General features: G+C 44.7%; 1 protein-coding gene across 1 annotated transcript; it reads right to left on the bottom strand.

Moving 5' to 3' along the window:
• Positions 1-1712: 1712 nt before the first annotated feature.
• Fam32a (family with sequence similarity 32 member A) lies at positions 1713-7731 on the bottom strand. The gene is made up of 4 exons (XM_052752465.1): positions 7605-7731; positions 7383-7524; positions 2755-2808; positions 1713-2568 (listed from the first exon to the last, which is right to left on the bottom strand). Exons 1-4 carry the CDS (start codon positions 7676-7678, stop codon positions 2500-2502), a joined length of 339 nt encoding a protein of 112 aa, XP_052608425.1. The 5' UTR covers positions 7679-7731; the 3' UTR covers positions 1713-2499.
• Positions 7732-16100: the final 8369 nt, after the last annotated feature.

Here is a 16100-nt window from a genome sequence, read left to right as displayed (position 1 = left end):
CACTGTGCCTAATTGTAAAGTGTGGCCGATTACCCCATTTTCTTTGAATTCTGTCATTCTTAACCGCCCCTCCCCCACCAGGAGATCAAATCAGCACCTCAACACCCGCCCCCATGTTTTTTTTCTTCTTTCTTTGTGTCTGTGTTCCTGTACACACAGGGAGGTCAGAGGACAACTTGCAGTGGTCAGTTCTCTCCTTTCACCATGTGGATCCCACAGATCAAACTTAGGTCATCAGTTTTGGCAGCAGGAGCCTTTACTTGGTGTTTTTTTTTTTTCCCCTTTTCAGTTTTTAAAAAGTAATTTTAGGACTGGAGAAGTATTCACTCCTAACCACTGAGAGGTGGTTCCCAACAGAGAGGTCTGTTCCCAACACCCACATGTGCCTCACAACTACCTGTAACTCCAGTTCCAGGTGATCTGATGCCTCTGGACACCTGCACTCATGTACACACACCTGAACATGGACATATAACTTGTCTTATTTTTAAAAGTAGTAAGTTTTAGTGAGGGATGGTAGTGTGTGCCTTCAATCCCAGCACTTGGAAGGCAGAGGCAGGCAGATCTGTGTGTTCTAGGTCAGCCAGGGTTACATAGTAACCCAGTTTAAAATTTTTTAATTTATCCTTTGTCAATTTCATACATGTATATAGTTTATATTTTGGTCATATTAGCCCATTCCCCTCCACTATTTTTTTTTTTTTTTTTAACATTTACTGTGTGTGTTATCATGTGGAGTTCAGAAGACAACTTGTAGAAATCGGTTCTCTTCTACCATGTGGATCCTGGGACTCAGACTGAGGTCTTCAAGCTTGGCAGCAAGAACCTTACCTGCTGAGCCATCTTGCCAAACTCCTGGTAGGACTGCAGGTTTGCAGCCTGGGATATAGAATTTTGGTAAAACAATTAAAAAAAAAAAAAAAAAAAAAGGCATGGTGGTGAACACCTTCTGTCCTAGCACTCCAGAGGTAGAAGCAGGGGGATCTAACAGCCTGGTCTACATAGAGTATTTCATGCAAGCGAGGCTTGCACAGTGAGACCCAGTCTCAACCTCTGCCCCTCATAGACCAAAAACAAAACAAAACAAAAAACAAACAAAAACCCCAAATAACTAATCTCATATCACTGAACTGTCTCATTTTGTCTCACAAAATTCTTCAAAAGATTGTGTATTTTGTATACTATGTTCAAAGGAAGAAAAAATTGATATAAAATGACCTTGGGCTATGTGCACAGGCACAAATAAAATAGAAATGAAATGTATGCAAACTTGTGACAATCATTGCAACATCTAATTACATATGACAAAATTAATCTGTTGCCCAAATCTGGAAAAATTCCCAAATCCAAAATGGTCCTAACAGTTGAGACAAGGCATGCACATCCCACCTGCCACCCCTCTCAGGCAGGAACACAAGTGGAATAAATGTGTCACCTGGACTATAACTCAGTGGGTAAAGGCACTTACAGCTAAGTCTCACAACCTAACTTAGATCCAATCCCCCCAGGATCCACACGGTGGAAGGAGAGAGCCAATCCTTCAAGCTGTCCTTTACACATCATACATGTGCACACACAACACATACTGTATAACACACACACACACATACACACACCATTAAGAAACAAAAGCATCTAATTTCCCTGAATAGTTTTGTGCTGTGCACTCTTCATGGGATAGACAGCATACACAGACAACACTCAGACTCTAATTCATGACTGGCACTTGCTTTATTCTACATGTCAGCTCCAGGGATTCCTGGCATTCTTTCGGTATCCATGGCAGCAGAAGCTGCTTCTCAACAGTGTGTGCACACAGGTTCTCCAAGTGGTCCACCTAGACTCTCAGATACTTAAGCTCTGCAGCATTTGCACCAGGGCCCTCCCACCACACCAGGTCTGCTGGCACTTTGCCCTGGCATTGTCTGGCATTTGGTGTCCTTAAGCCAGCAATGGCAAGCAGGCTCATAACACATGCCATATGCTTACAGCACCAGGTGCCATCAATGAGAACTGGATTGATTAGTAATGTCTGCAATGGCAGCCACCAGGTAGACTGTAGGACAGGGTATGTGCTGAAGACCTGTGTCCCATCCTTGCTTCAGGTGGCTGTTGCTCGATGTAGGCTGTGTGATCTGATGTCCAGGTGGCCCAAAAGGAGCAGCACTGTGGGAACTTCTGTGGTGGTCCACAGGCAGGAGCATCCTGTCCTGGTATTGTGGTGCAGGTGAAGACAGATGCTGCAATGGGGTGTGAAGGGTACCCTCTTTCTATGGCCTTCACCCAGAAATGACCCCAGCCTGTCAATCCATAATGTTGCAGTCCAAATAGGAAAGGGTACTACCCAGAAACCAAAACCCAGTGAAAGTACAGCCTGACTTTAATCAAGTTTCAGAAAACCTCATCTCAGCAGATGCACCAGGCAGCTGTAGAACATTCTAGAAAACACCGAGGGGAGCAACACAGCCAACCTGGCCTGTTTTTCGCACCAGAGGAAAGTTACTTGGTCCAGCTGACTTTAGGAATGTCATAGTGCTCGGTGAGTGTGTCCAGGTGTCGGTTGAAGTCCTGTGGAAGAGAGACCACATCAGTGCGAACCAGGTGGGTAGTGCCGCCATCTGTGCCCAGCCCATCTCTCACACTCAACTACAGGTCTCACAGCACCCCAATGAGCCTGGGGAGGCACCATGCCTGAGGGTGTGCTTGGGCTCTGGGCACCCCATGGCTCAGGCTCCCCCCAGGTGCAGGACTCACCTCCACTCTCTGCTTGTGGGTTTTGGATGCCTTCTTCAGGATTCTTTCCATTTGCTGGAGAGAGAGAAGACTGGGGTGAGTCCCCATGCCCCACACAGCCCATAGGCACCCAAAGCAAATGTGGGTGCACAGCTGTCTCTCTCCCGCCACCCCACTCAGAAGGGGTGCCTGCTTAGTCTCCCTGCAAGCCCTGCATTCCTCATGGTCAGATCCTGCCAGAAGCTGGGCAATGGCGTTGTGCTGCCTGTGGCCATGGTGAAAGCCTGGGGCTGGGAGGAAAGAAACCACGCCCCACCGAAGGAGAGCACACAGAGCAAGAGGCCCCAGGGAGGAGGGGCTAAGGGGACAGGACCCCAATGAATGTTCAGTGTCCTAGTTTTCATTTGTTACCAAGACAGAATACCCAGGCAAAAAAGCAACTTGGGGAGAAAGGGTTATTTGGCTTGCTGTTTCAGGTCACAGTCCACCGTGGAGGGAAGTGAAGGCAGTCTTAGGGCCACGACTCAGGCAGAGCATAGAGAAATGGGTATGAGCATGCTCCGTGCTCAGTCTTCTCTGCTCTTACACAGCTCAAGACCCAAACCCTGGGACTACAGAGCTTCAGCTCAGTGGTTAAGAGTACCTGCTGCTCTTTCAGAGTCAGCACCAAGATGGTGGCTCCCAATTTTCTGTAACTCCAGGTTCAGGGATCCTACACCCTTTTCCAGTCTCCTCTGGCAGCACGACACACATATACATATGTCTGTACATATATACAGACAAACAAAACATTTGTACAAATAAATGAAATTTCAAAAGTCTTACACCTAGGGATTGGTGATGCCCACGATTGGCAAGGATGGCAGGTCTTCCCATCCCAGTGCAAATCAAGACAGTCCCTCATTGAGACTCTCCTCCCAGGTGATCCTAGCTTGTGTCAAGTTGTCAGTTAGGGTGCCCAGGAGGGCCACAAGACCATAACCAGTCAGCCCATGTCTTCATTCATTTGCAGACTCTAAAAAAGTGACTCCATTCAAGTATAGGCTAGACCAGAGAACACTATTGGCTAGGAGACAGAGAGGATGGGGCTAGCAAGACAGCAAAGGGGCAGTGTGTCCCAAGTGTCACAGCACAGTGGAGTGACCAGAACTTGTGGATTACTACACATCCCAGAAACTCTGTGGGCCAGCTGGAGGAGTCCCAACACATAATCAATGCCCTTCATTAGATGGAGATGGTGCCGTCCTGGGTTTGCTCAGCACATGAGTATCACATTATAAGACTACACCCCATAAGTTCAAAGACTACAGGTTATTTTCCAAAAAAAGAAAAGAAAGAAAGACCTATGCTGGGTGTGATGGAACACACCTAGCATCCCCATACTGGGCAGGCTGAAGCAGGAGGATCAGAGGATACCATCTCAAAGATGAGGATGAGGGCAAAGGCGCTTTTGAGTTCAATCCCTGGGACACACATGATGGGAGGGGAGAACCAACTTCTCCAAGTTGTCTTCTGATTGTCACACACCATAGCACAGATGCATGCTTGAGCATACAAGCACCAATGCATGCTTGAGCATACAAGTGCTTGCACACAAAACAGAATTTTTTAGAAAGATGAAGATGGGGACAGGAGTGAATGCTCAGTGGTTTTTAAAAGCACTGGCAGGTTTTCCAGAGGACCAGTTCAGTTCCCAGCACTCACACAGCAGCTCAGAACCATCCGTAATTCCACACCTAGGGGACCCGCTGCCTTCTTCTGGCCTCCTTGTGCACTGCACTCACATGGTGCACTTAAATAATACAGGCAAAACACCAATGCGCGTGCGTGCGCGCGCGCACGCACACACACACACACACACACACACACACACACATATTATTTTTTTTTTTGCTGGGAGTTTTTTGTTTTTGTTTTTAGTGAAGATGAGGACCAAACTGCAGAATTGGGAACAGGGCAGAAAAGGCAGAGCCTGGTCCCTCCACCTGATGCCCCCACTGTCTGCAGCTGACCCACTCCACCCAAAGGGGCCTTCTGGCAAGAGGCTGGGAGCTGTCTAGCAATCTCATCACCTTGGTCCACATCCTTCTCCCACCTCTCATCACAATCACCTGCAATTTGAAATAAACAAGCTCCTTTCCCTGAGGTCCAATCCTCTTCAGTTTTTGTTTGTTTGTTTATTTATTTATTTATTTTTTGAGACAGGGTTTCTCTATGTAACAGCCCTGGCTGTCCTGGAACTCACTCTGTAGACCAGGCTGGCCTCAAGTGAGATCTACCTGCCTCTGTCTCCCAAGAGCTGAGATTAAGGTGTGGGACACCTCCACCCAGCCGTCCTTTTCTGTTAGATCTTCATGTAACACAGGTGGCTCAGAGACTCTCCAGCACCTGTTCAACGGCCCTCCTATTCCACTTCACCTATGTCTGTCCATCTGCGGTCTGTCCTGGTCCTATCCCCAACTTGTCCTTAGGCCCCAACTCTGAATACAAATGCTTGGGTTTTGGGTTGAAGATTAAGAAGCAGACTGTGACTCGGGAGGCAGAGCCAGGCGGATCTCTGTGAGTTCGAGGCCAGCCTGGACTACCAAGCGAGTTCCAGGAAAGGCGCAAAGCTACACAGAGAAACCCTGTCTCGAAAAACCAAAAAAAAAAAAAAAAAGAAGCAGACTGTGGATTGTGAGATGGATCAGTGGGTAAAGGTGCTTTTCACCAAACCTAACGATGAGTTTGATCCTGGGACCCACATGGTGGAAGGAGTGAACAGACTCCCACAAGTTGTCCTCTGACCTCCACAAATACACTGTGGCATTCAAGTCCATACACTGGTAACAATAAATAAAATTTAAAAAAAGACAGTGGTATGACTGGATTTTATAACAAAGTATGTGGTGATTGATTAGTGATGTCTGAGGTAGCAACACAATGTAGATGTGTCTGGAAGGATCACATGCTGCCTGAACACTCATGTCTTCCAAAGAGCCACTGCTTTTTGCTTTTTGAAAAAGGGTCTCATCCTGCAGCCCAGACTGGCCTGGAACTCACAATGCCCACCACTCCTGGCTCAAAAACGCTTTTCCATTCCTCATCTCCACCTTCATCTTTGTCCCTAGACAGGATCTAACCAGCCATCCTTTCTCCTCAGCCAACTGCTGTCATTACCGTCACCCTTGGCTGCATCAACTGCTCACCCTGACTGGTGGTTAAATGTCAGCCTTAGCTGTGACCTCCAGGTGACAAGGGACAGAGCAGTCACTTGTTAATTCTCATCACACCCCTGCAAGGGTGACTTCAGTCCTCCTCTAAGCGAACGGAAATAGGCTATCCCTCTGAGAAGCAGCAGAGACAGCCTCGGACCCAGGTGTGCTCTGCCAGCCCACAAGCACGCAGAAACTAGATCCACGTGATGCACACACTTTGCCCAGGGCCAGTGCACAGGTACACCAGGCTGATGGTGCTGAGCCTCAGCCTGATATTCGGGAGAAAAATCACTTCTTTCTCTGTACAAGTGTAGCAGTGGGCCTGGCCTCTTCCCACTAGATGCTAGTGGCACTCTCTGCTTCAGAGGGAGTCCAAACACCTTCAGATCCTCATCTGGGGAGAGAGGGACTGCCTTCAGAGGAGAACCGCAGATCTGGGAGGGGGTGTGGCTCAGCTGAGGCATGCACTGGGTCCTGGGTACAATCCTCCTACACTGCAAAAAGTAAGCCACAAACACAGGCTTATTTTCCGTCTACAGCCTGGCAGGCTGAGCCTCTGTCTCACTCTGAACTCTCCTCTTCCTCATGACTTCTAATACCAAGAGAATAATGTAAGGAGGCAATCAAGACCCATGTTTAAAGCAGTCAGGGTGTTGAGTACCTGTCATTCCAACAAGCAGGAAGATTACAAGTCTAAGGTCATCCTGGCTACAGAGTGAGTTTGAGGCCAGCCTGGCCTACATAGACAAATGGTACCTCAAAAACAAAAGAAAGCAAAAACACCCAAAATAACTAGCATGGCCTTGTGGACCACAAAAGTCATTCCAGGAACCAGGAAACTGAGGCAGGAGTTCAAGGCCAACCGAAGCTAGTTCCAGGAGAGCCTGGTGCGGACACACGGACACACACACACACACACACACACACACACACACACACACACACACACATACATATCCCGCCAAACAACAAAACCCATTTGAAGCTTCTGAAGCAAGTTGTTACGGAAACATACTTCGTGGTAACTTAAGAGCAATGAACGTGGTTATCAACAGCAGTCGGAAAGTGGTGACACCTGTCATCCTAGTACACTGGAAGGCTAAGTTAGGCAGGACTACAAGCCCAGGCTACACCGGGAGTTGGGGGAAGGCCTGGGCTACACCGGGAGTTGGGGGGAAGGCCTGGGCTACACCGGGAGTTGGGGGGGAAGGCCTGGGCTACACCGGGAGTTGGGGGGAAGGCCTGGGCTACACCGGGAGTTGGGGGAAGGCCTGGGCTACACCGGGAGTTGGGGGAAGGCCTGGGCTACATCGGGAGTTGGGAGAAGGCCTGGGCTACACCGGGAGTTGGGGGAAGGCCTGGGCTACACCGGGAGTTGGGGGAAGGCCTGGGCTACCCCGCGACTCGGAGGCCGGCCTGCCCCGCCCTCCGCCGTCCCGCCACCCGCCTCACCCGCTTCTCCTGCATCTTCTCGAAGGCCGCCTGCGCCGGCGTCCGCTTGTCCAGGCAGCGCCTCTTCTCCTCCTCGCTCTTCTTACTCGTCCCCATGGCCTCCAGCAGCTTGGCCTTGTCTTTGTCCTTCTTCTTCTTCTTCCTGGGGGAGAAGGGGCCGGTAAGCGGGGCCGGAGCCCGGGGTCGGCCCTCGGGGACAGACCGCGGGCTCCCGGGCCTCACCGCTTCGTCACGCCGAGCTCCGCGACACCTTTCAGCTTCAGGGGGCCCTTCTGGACCTGCTCGTACGCCTCCATGGGGCCCGCCCGCCGTGCGCAGAAACCCCGCCACACTTCCTGTTTGTAAACAGTACTTCCGCCCGACGCCCGCCTCGCTCCCTTCTGATTGGTCGGCTAGGCGAGACCTAGGCATACGCAGGTCTCATAGCTCTAGCACACTTCCGGTCTCACACTCGGTGGGAACCGTCCCGCAGCTTTGCGGGCCAAAAGCGGTACTTCCTGTTTGGGCATCTACTTCCGGCCTTGTGGGCATCGCTTTGGCTTTGTGACTTGTGAAGTCGTAATTACTGTATTTTTTTTTTTCAATTTAAAAAATTACATTTACCCAGCACTCCAGAGACAGAGGCAGGAGGATCTCTGAATTCGAGGCCAGCCTGGTTTACATAGTGACTTCCAGGACAGCCGGGACTATGTAGAGACCCTGTCTCAAAATAAATAAATAGGTTAAATCTTAAGAATTACATTAAACATTATTTACCTGTATATGTGTATGTGAGTGTGTACACACAGAGAACACCTTGCAGGAGTCTGGTCTCTTTTTCCACAATCTTAAGAATTACATTAAACATTATTTACCTGTATATGTGTATGTGAGTGTGTACACACAGAGAACACCTTGCAGGAGTCTGGTCTCTTTTTCCACAATCTTAAGAATTACATTAAACATTATTTACCTGTATATGTGTATGTGAGTGTGTACACACAGAGAACACCTTGCAGGAGTCTGGTCTCTTTTTCCACCCGTTGGCTTCCCGGGAATAGAACTGGTCAGACTTGTAGACCAGAACCTTTACCTGCTGAGTCATCTCACTGGCCCACAATTCCTGATGTTGTGTGGGTTTGAGGGCAGAAGGGTCATGCTAAATGATTAACCTTGAATTTGATGTGTAGACAGACCTCTCTGGGCTCTGCCTCAGCATCTTGTGAACTCGGACTTCAAGTGTGTCCACTGTGGCTTGTTTTGTTGGGTTTGATGGAGGCCGTGCTGGCCTCAAACTTACCCTGTAGTCGATGACCTTAAACTGTGTTGTTGTTGTTGTTGTTGTTTTGAGACAAGGTCTCACTATGTAGCCTTGGCTGTCCTTGTATTCACTCTGTAGACCAGGCTGGCTTTGAATTCAGGGAGAAACACCTGCCTCTGCCTCCCGAGTGCTGGAATTAAAGGTGTGCGCCACCACACCTAACAACCTTACTTCTCAACTACAGGGATCACAAATGTGCTGGGATTTTTTGTTTTCTTTAGCAATTGTTTTGGAGGCTACATTTATTTGTGTGCTATGTCAAGCAAGCAGAGGTCAGAGGGCAACTGCGGGTTTGCTCCTTCCACAGTGTGTCCAGGAAATCGGCCTTCTGATGCTGCTTTGGGACAGGGTCTCCCTATGTATCCCATGCTGACTAGTGACTCCTGCTTCTGCCTCCCTTAGTGCTGAGTGACAGACTGAACCACCGTTCCCAGCCCACTGATTATGCTATGTAATGGCTATTCTTGGTTGTCAACTTGACTCCATTTAGAATTAACTAAAACCCAACTGGGCACACCTCTGAGGGATTTTTTCTTTTAATCCAGATCATTTGAGATGGAAGATCCACTTCTAATCCGGGCCACACCTTCTGCTGGCAGACTGTATAAAGCAGGTGGAAGAAAGAAGCACTGAAGAGGACCCCTGAACAGCAGGGGCTTCCTCCCGAACACCAGACTAGGCACAAACCACACCCAAACACCTGTTTTCACAGAGAGATCCTTTATTCAGTAGGAAAGAAAAGTTAAAGTAGCTACTTTCTGACTCAGGCAGAAAAACAGCAGCAAATGACCTTGCACTGTAATTTTAAAGAGAAAAAGGGGAGGTCTGTGTTAGGATGGACTTGGATGTGGTGATAAAGGAGATTGGGGATGAGGGAGAAGGGGAAGGAAACAGGGAAAGGAGGAAGGGGTATTTGTCCCAGAAGGACAAAGGATAGAAGGGAGACAGATGTGGCACATAGGCAACTGGCAGTTTATAAAGGTAAAATGGGAAACCCTGTGTTGGGATGAGGTGTTTCATTTTAATTGGGGATGTTAATTAGGATAGCCAACGCGGTATTCTGATTGCTGGATTTTGGTAATCAGCCTCAGGAGAAAGAAATGAGCAAATAAGGGAATGGACTTTTGTAGTTAGCTTTAGGAATGCAATCTAACTGTTTTTAGCAAGGCAGAGGGAATGCGGGAGAAGGACAAGTGTAGCATGAATCCTAATTGGTCTTAATAATAAAAACCTAGAGCTATATATCAGGCTAAATGCTGAAAGATCAGTAAAGGAATCATCCACAAGAGAGACTTCTTACCTCTACTGAATCCTCAGCCTGAAAGGGCTGAGTTCCTGTCTTCATCCTGACTTATCAGTTCCTCTCTCCACCCAGCCATATCACTTCCTGTTTCCTCCTCCCAAGCGCTGGGATTAAAGGTGTGTGCCACCACTGCCTGGCCTCTAGTGATTAGCTCAGCACTCTGAACTCCAGGCAAGCTTTATTTGTAAGAGCACAAACAAAATACCACCACATTTTTCCTTTTTTCTCTAAAATATCTGACAGACTTTTTTGTGAAGCAGGATATTTGAAGGGCTGTCCTACTTTGTCTTGGCAAAGTTTGGTAGTCCTTTCTTTTGTGTCCTGTTTGTCCTATTTGGACAGCATTATAACTAATATAAGAAAAAGTATATACAATAAGTACAATAATATATACAATATATATAGGCAATAAATACATCAATAATATCTGGTCCATAAACATTTGACAAATTCAGAGAAATACTCCATTATCTATCCTATCTTGGTGAGTCTAAAAGGTTGTACCTAATTCATTTTCTATTCTAACTTGCATTACCAAAACTATCTCTTAATGTCTCTCAACCTTATATACTTTACACCTCTTTAGTGAATTTCTTTTATGAATCTAGTAACAAGGAAAACTAACAATAACTATAAAGTCTTCAACTGCATCAGAGACCCAAGAAGGAAATAATATTACCTGAGTAAGCAGGAACTGCAGGCAGGCAACTTCCAAAAAATGTGAGAAATGGCAGAAATAGCTGGCTGCCTGTACAATCACCAAGGTTACTTTGTAACCTTGGGGCGTTCATCTTTGGCCTACAGGCCTAGCCTATCTGACAGACTTTTTTGTGAAGCAGGATGTTTGAAGGGCTGTCCTACTTTGTCTTGGCAAAGTTTGGTAGTCCTTTCTTTTGTGTCCTGTTTGTCCTATTTGGACAGCATGCTGTCAGCAGTGGAGGCAAGAGCATTTTCTTGCCCAGTGGCTAACTTTTGCCACAAAGAAAGTAAACTCTATATGGAGTTTCTTCAGTGTCCATCATCTTCTCCAAAGTAGATTGGTGCTGCTAGGAGCAGACATATCTCATTGTCATTAAAAAAAAAAAGAATCTATGTTATTACAACATCTTAAATGTCATATTCTGTAGATCTCTGAAGTGTTTGAAGATGACCTGTTTATATAAAATATATCTCTGTTTGACCTTGAAAACATACCTAACATGACTACAATTGTGATTTTAATAGGTGACTAACTACTAACCTGCATTTCCTTATTATCCTAAATAGTTGGTGATAAGTCTATGTACCCTGAAGGTCTCTCTGCCAACTCAGCAATCCAAATTAAACTGAATCAGACCAAATTGGAAAATCCCAGGTTTAATGGGTGAAGCATTCCTGAGTGATTCCCCAGCCCCTCAGAGAGGAGACCGAGATGAGAGACCAGAAGAACCACACGTCTATTTTCTGGGATGTAGCTTATATACACTGTGGGAGTGTTCTTGAGCCTCTCTGGGGGAGGAGCTGTGTTTGGCAGGCTTTGAAGGGGCGGGTTTAGGGAAAGAGATAGGGGAGGGGAGTTGAGGTGGATCTTCAACTAGAACATTCCAGATTCTTTGGGTATAGGGATGCCAGTGTGCCAGGGGTTGGGGTGAAGCTCCCACCCCGAAACAATTGGTAATAATAACTTTCAAGAACTTGAAATTGGCATTACATTGTCAAATGAGTTGTATAGGTACAATACCTTGAACAAGAGGAGAAATGTATATACAGTATGTTCTAACAAAAATAATCTCAAATTTGTATCAATATTCAAAAATCTATATTAATGTAAAATATTTAAAACTAGTAGTTGCTTTTTTGGTTTAAAAGTAGATTCAATAATCTATCTTTTTATTTTATTTCTATATCCTTCCTGTTTCTTTTCAGAGTAATCTACCTTTATATCCTATCATATCAATATCCCCTTTTCTTCTTTTCAAAACAAGAATCCTGAATCTACACTCCTTTGTTCAGCTTTTTTCCTGACCATAACCAACCACCCTAAATGAAGACAAATATCCATAACCCACTGAAAGACCAAAAACCACCACCCCACCTCTTGGGTGTCAGGTTCTTAAGTTTACTTCTTGCTGTCTGGGGGTGATGGCATCTTTGGGGGATCCTGAAAAGAAAAATTGGGGATACTTGTCAAGTTCTGGGAGAGGTAGCTGTATCATTTGTTGTCCAGTCTCTGTGTAATGGGAAAGTGCAGGGCTTGTCTCAAGTCCTGGCTAGAGTAGTCTGTGAGACTGGATCATCTCAACTAGCAACCTTGAGATTGTCCTGAGCAGTTTGTAGTCCAAAGCTGATCTTTGGGTGTTGTTTGTCAGCTGAGTGGCATTATCATTGTCCTGATGGAATTGTTGTTGTGGGGCCCCATTATCCTTTTAGAGACTTCAAAGGCTGCTGTTAGGCATGGTCATGGTTCAATGCAGAAAACTTTAACATTTTAAATGTCATATGTAGCAGATCTCAAAGAGGTTAAAGGATCAATATTTGATATGTACATCCAGAGTATAAAAACTTAAATCCTAGTTACCTGATGAAGACTCAAACCTGAAATCATGTACAGGAAGTTAGAGGAAGCATTTTTCTAGAATTAATTAGTGCTCTGTATGACCATTAATATCATGACAAAAAGTTTAAAATATATGTATATATATTAATCTTATAAGTTTTGGGATAATATTTATACTTTAAGAAAAGTTCTAAAGAGTTAAAATAAAACCAAAGGATTATGAAATTAGTGGCAATGAAATAGTCCTTTAATTTTGGTTTTTCTTCTGTCCCATATCAGGTGGCTCTTCTGACATGAGACAAAGATTTTGGATTCTACTTTAACAAGCATGCTTAGGTTCAGAGAAGGAGAGAGCCACACTCCAACTCCAAAGCCAGCTTTAATTTTTTTAGTTGGACTGGGACTACAAAAAGACCATTTGCATTATGTGTCTATAGAGAACAGCAGAAATGAACATTTGGGAAGATTTATGAAATTTCCTGTTAAAGATGTGATATACCAATAGGCCAATTTACTCTTTTTCTTGGGACATTATCTTTGGATGATTTGTCCTTTTTCTCCAGATGTCTCATTTGTCCAGTGTTCTTCAGATTCCTTAGCTGGATGCCTTCATTTTCCTGAAAAGACAAAAACAAAAACCCTTCACCAACCCTAATTTTGGGGAGGTTCCTTTTTGGCAAGTTATATCTGATCAAATGAAAAGCATTTGTTAGTCTTAAAGTTTTAGATATAATGGTCATGCTAGTTGATGAACTATCACATATTCCAATTAAGAGTTTGTAGATGAATTTCTAAATGGTCTTATTAAATAAAAAAACAAGGAGCCAGATATAGGTGTTAAAGCCTGAGAGAGATCAGAGGAATAGGAACAGCCACGAGCTAACCTTACCTCGCCAACTCTGCAGCTTCCAAATGTGAGCTACTTCCTGTCTACCCACGCCTATATGCCTTGCTGTTCTGTCATCTGATTTGCTTTCTCGGTCCAGCTACATCACTTCCTCTTCCTGCCCAGCTCTGTCACTTCCTGTTTGTCTGTACAGACCTCCATACCTCCATGGTTAACTAGTGTTGGAATTTAAGGCATGTGCCACCACACAGTGGCTATTTCCAGTGTGGCTTTGAACTCACAGAGATCCAGACAGATCGCTGCCTGCCAAGTGATAGGATTAAAGGCATGTACTACTCTTGCCTGACTTTGTTTACTTAGGCCTTCACCCACAAGCAGCAGGAAGCAATTTTAATAACACAACGCCCATATTCCCGAGAGGTGTGGGGTGGGTGGTTTTTGGTCTTTCAATGGGCTTTGGATAATTGTCATTGTTTAGGATGGTTGGTTACAAGTTGTTAATGTTAATGGTCAGGAAAAAGGCTAAACAAAGTGTCCCAGCCAGTGGGATCTTCAGCGGAGACCCTAGAAGGGGGAATGGCAAATGAAAGGGACAAGAGACACAAAGAATTGACAGCAAGACAGGTATTCTGATCAAGCTGCAAAATTTTATTTTTCTCAGGCAGGTTTTATAGCAAGCAGACCAGGAAGCTTCCTTTGGGAAAAGATCAGGGGATTGTTGAGTTGCCAAGCAACCCAACCAAGCAACCTAACCACAAAACATTGTTACTAATGGTCAGTGTAACAGAAAGATAAGGAATTGTTAAGTTATTTTCTAATAACTCAGGACTTGTCCAGGCATGTCACAAGTTTCTGGTAAGTGGCTCAATACTGGAGAACAGAAACTTAACTCAGGCAGGCAATATGGCATGGCTCTTATAATTGTCCCTGGCAACAAAGGAGATCAGATTTAAGGTTCTTGTTTGAGGAGAAAAAAAAAGAAAAAAAAAAAGAGGATGTAGATAAGAGGTAGATTATTGAATCCACTCTGAAGAAAAAAAAGATATGGAAATGATAGAATAAAGGGTTGATTATTGAATCTACTCTGAAAAGAAAAAGAGAGAGAAGAGGCAGAGAGATGCCAGTCAGCTGCCCAGGAAGCAAGATGCCAGCAGACCGGTAAAGCCACGGAACATGTGGCGAAACATAGATTATTAGAAATGGGTTAATTTAAGAGATAAGAGCTAGCTAGCGAGAAGCCTGAGCCTTTAGGCCATACAATTGATAATTAATATAAGCCTCTGAATGATTATTTTATAAGTGGCTTCGGGACCCTAGGGCCAGGCAGGACCCAAAGAAGCTTATGGCTACAAGAGTTCTCTCTTGTTCAAATTGAACCTTTATCAATGTTGATGGTATTCATAGCTTTTCTTTTCCTGAGGAAACAAAAACAAAACCTCTTCCCCAATGTAACACATATCCTGGTTTCCATTTAAAGATGTCAACACATCTTTAAAGTAAACAAGCTGATTTAATTCTACAGTTTTTTTCTATTGTCCAATGTTTCTCTGCAGCTGTTGTTCCTTACTCATTAGCATTTAGAAAATTCAAAGTTAATAGAGCATTATGTAATCTATTTCTGGGGGTTTTTGTTACCCCTTTCTGTTAGGTTAGCATATTCTTTAGTTTGATTTGATCTTTTTTTTTTTTTTTTTTTTTTTTTTTGGTTTTTCGAGACAGGGTTTCTCTGTGTAGCTTTGCGCCTTTTTCCTGGAACTCACTTGGTAGCCCAGGCTGGCCTTGAACTCACAGAGATCCGCCTGGCTCTGTCTCCCGAGTACTGGGATTAAAGGCGTGCACCACCACCGCCCGGCCGATTTGATCTTTCTATACCTGCTTGGCCTGTAGGGTTATGTGGTATACCTGGAATACACTTTATATTGTAATATGCAAAAAACTGTTACATTTTAACAGAGATATATGTTGGAGCATTGTCAGTCTTAATTTGTACAGGTATACCCATATGGCCATAACTTCTAACAGGTGTGTAATTACAGAATCAGCCTTTTCAGAATTCAAAGCAGTTGTCTATTGAAATCCTGAATATGTATCTATTGTATGGTGTACATATTTTAATTTTCCAAATTCTACAAAATTAAACACATCCATCTGCCAGATTTTATTCCTTTGAGTACCCTTTGGGTTACTTCCTGCAGGCAGTGGAGTTTGGTTGTATAGAGAACAAGGAGGACATTTCCTTATGATTTCCTTGGCTTGTTGCCAAGTGATGGAAAAATCCTTTTTCAAACCCTTGCTATTGACATGATTTTTTATGAAATTCAGAGGCCTCCAGCATATTTCCTATCAATAGTTGACCAATCTCATCATTACCTTGGGCTAGAGGTCCTGGCAGACCTGTATGGGATCAGATGTGTGTTATATGTAAGGGATGATTCATAGTCCTGATTATTTCTTGTAACTGAATAAATAATGAAGTTAATCTTGATTCATCAGGAATAAATCCAGCAGTTTCAATGTATAAAACAACTCTTTCTGCATACTGAGAGTCAGTAACTATGTTAAGAGGTTCTGTAAAATCCATTAATACCACCAGAATAGCACATAATTCTGACTTTTGGACAGAATCATAAGGACAGAATCATGAGCCACTTTACTTAAATTTTCTGATTTGTAACCTGCCTTTCCTGGTTTATTTGTATCAGTATAGAAATTAGGAGCTCCAGATATTGGTG

This window comes from Peromyscus californicus, unplaced genomic scaffold, assembly GCF_007827085.1.
Source record: "Peromyscus californicus insignis strain IS unplaced genomic scaffold, ASM782708v3 Scaffold_23__1_contigs__length_62951481, whole genome shotgun sequence".
Taxonomy (NCBI): Eukaryota; Metazoa; Chordata; class Mammalia; order Rodentia; family Cricetidae; genus Peromyscus; species Peromyscus californicus.
This window is presented reverse-complemented; position numbering and strand designations above follow the sequence as displayed.

What these genes read in the sequence shown, in the direction of transcription:
- Fam32a (XM_052752465.1), bottom strand. Translation starts at nt 7,678, where the DNA reads ATGGAGGCGTACGAGCAGGTCCAGAAGGGCCCCCTGAAGCTGAAAGGT. An exon ending in AGAAGATGCAGGAGAAGCGG is followed by an intron (nt 2,809 to 7,382) that starts GTGAGGCGGGTG and finishes CTCTCTCTCCAG; the next exon opens with CAAATGGAAAGAATCCTGAA. An exon ending in CCCACAAGCAGAGAGTGGAG is followed by an intron (nt 2,569 to 2,754) that starts GTGAGTCCTGCA and finishes TCTCTTCCACAG; the next exon opens with GACTTCAACCGACACCTGGA.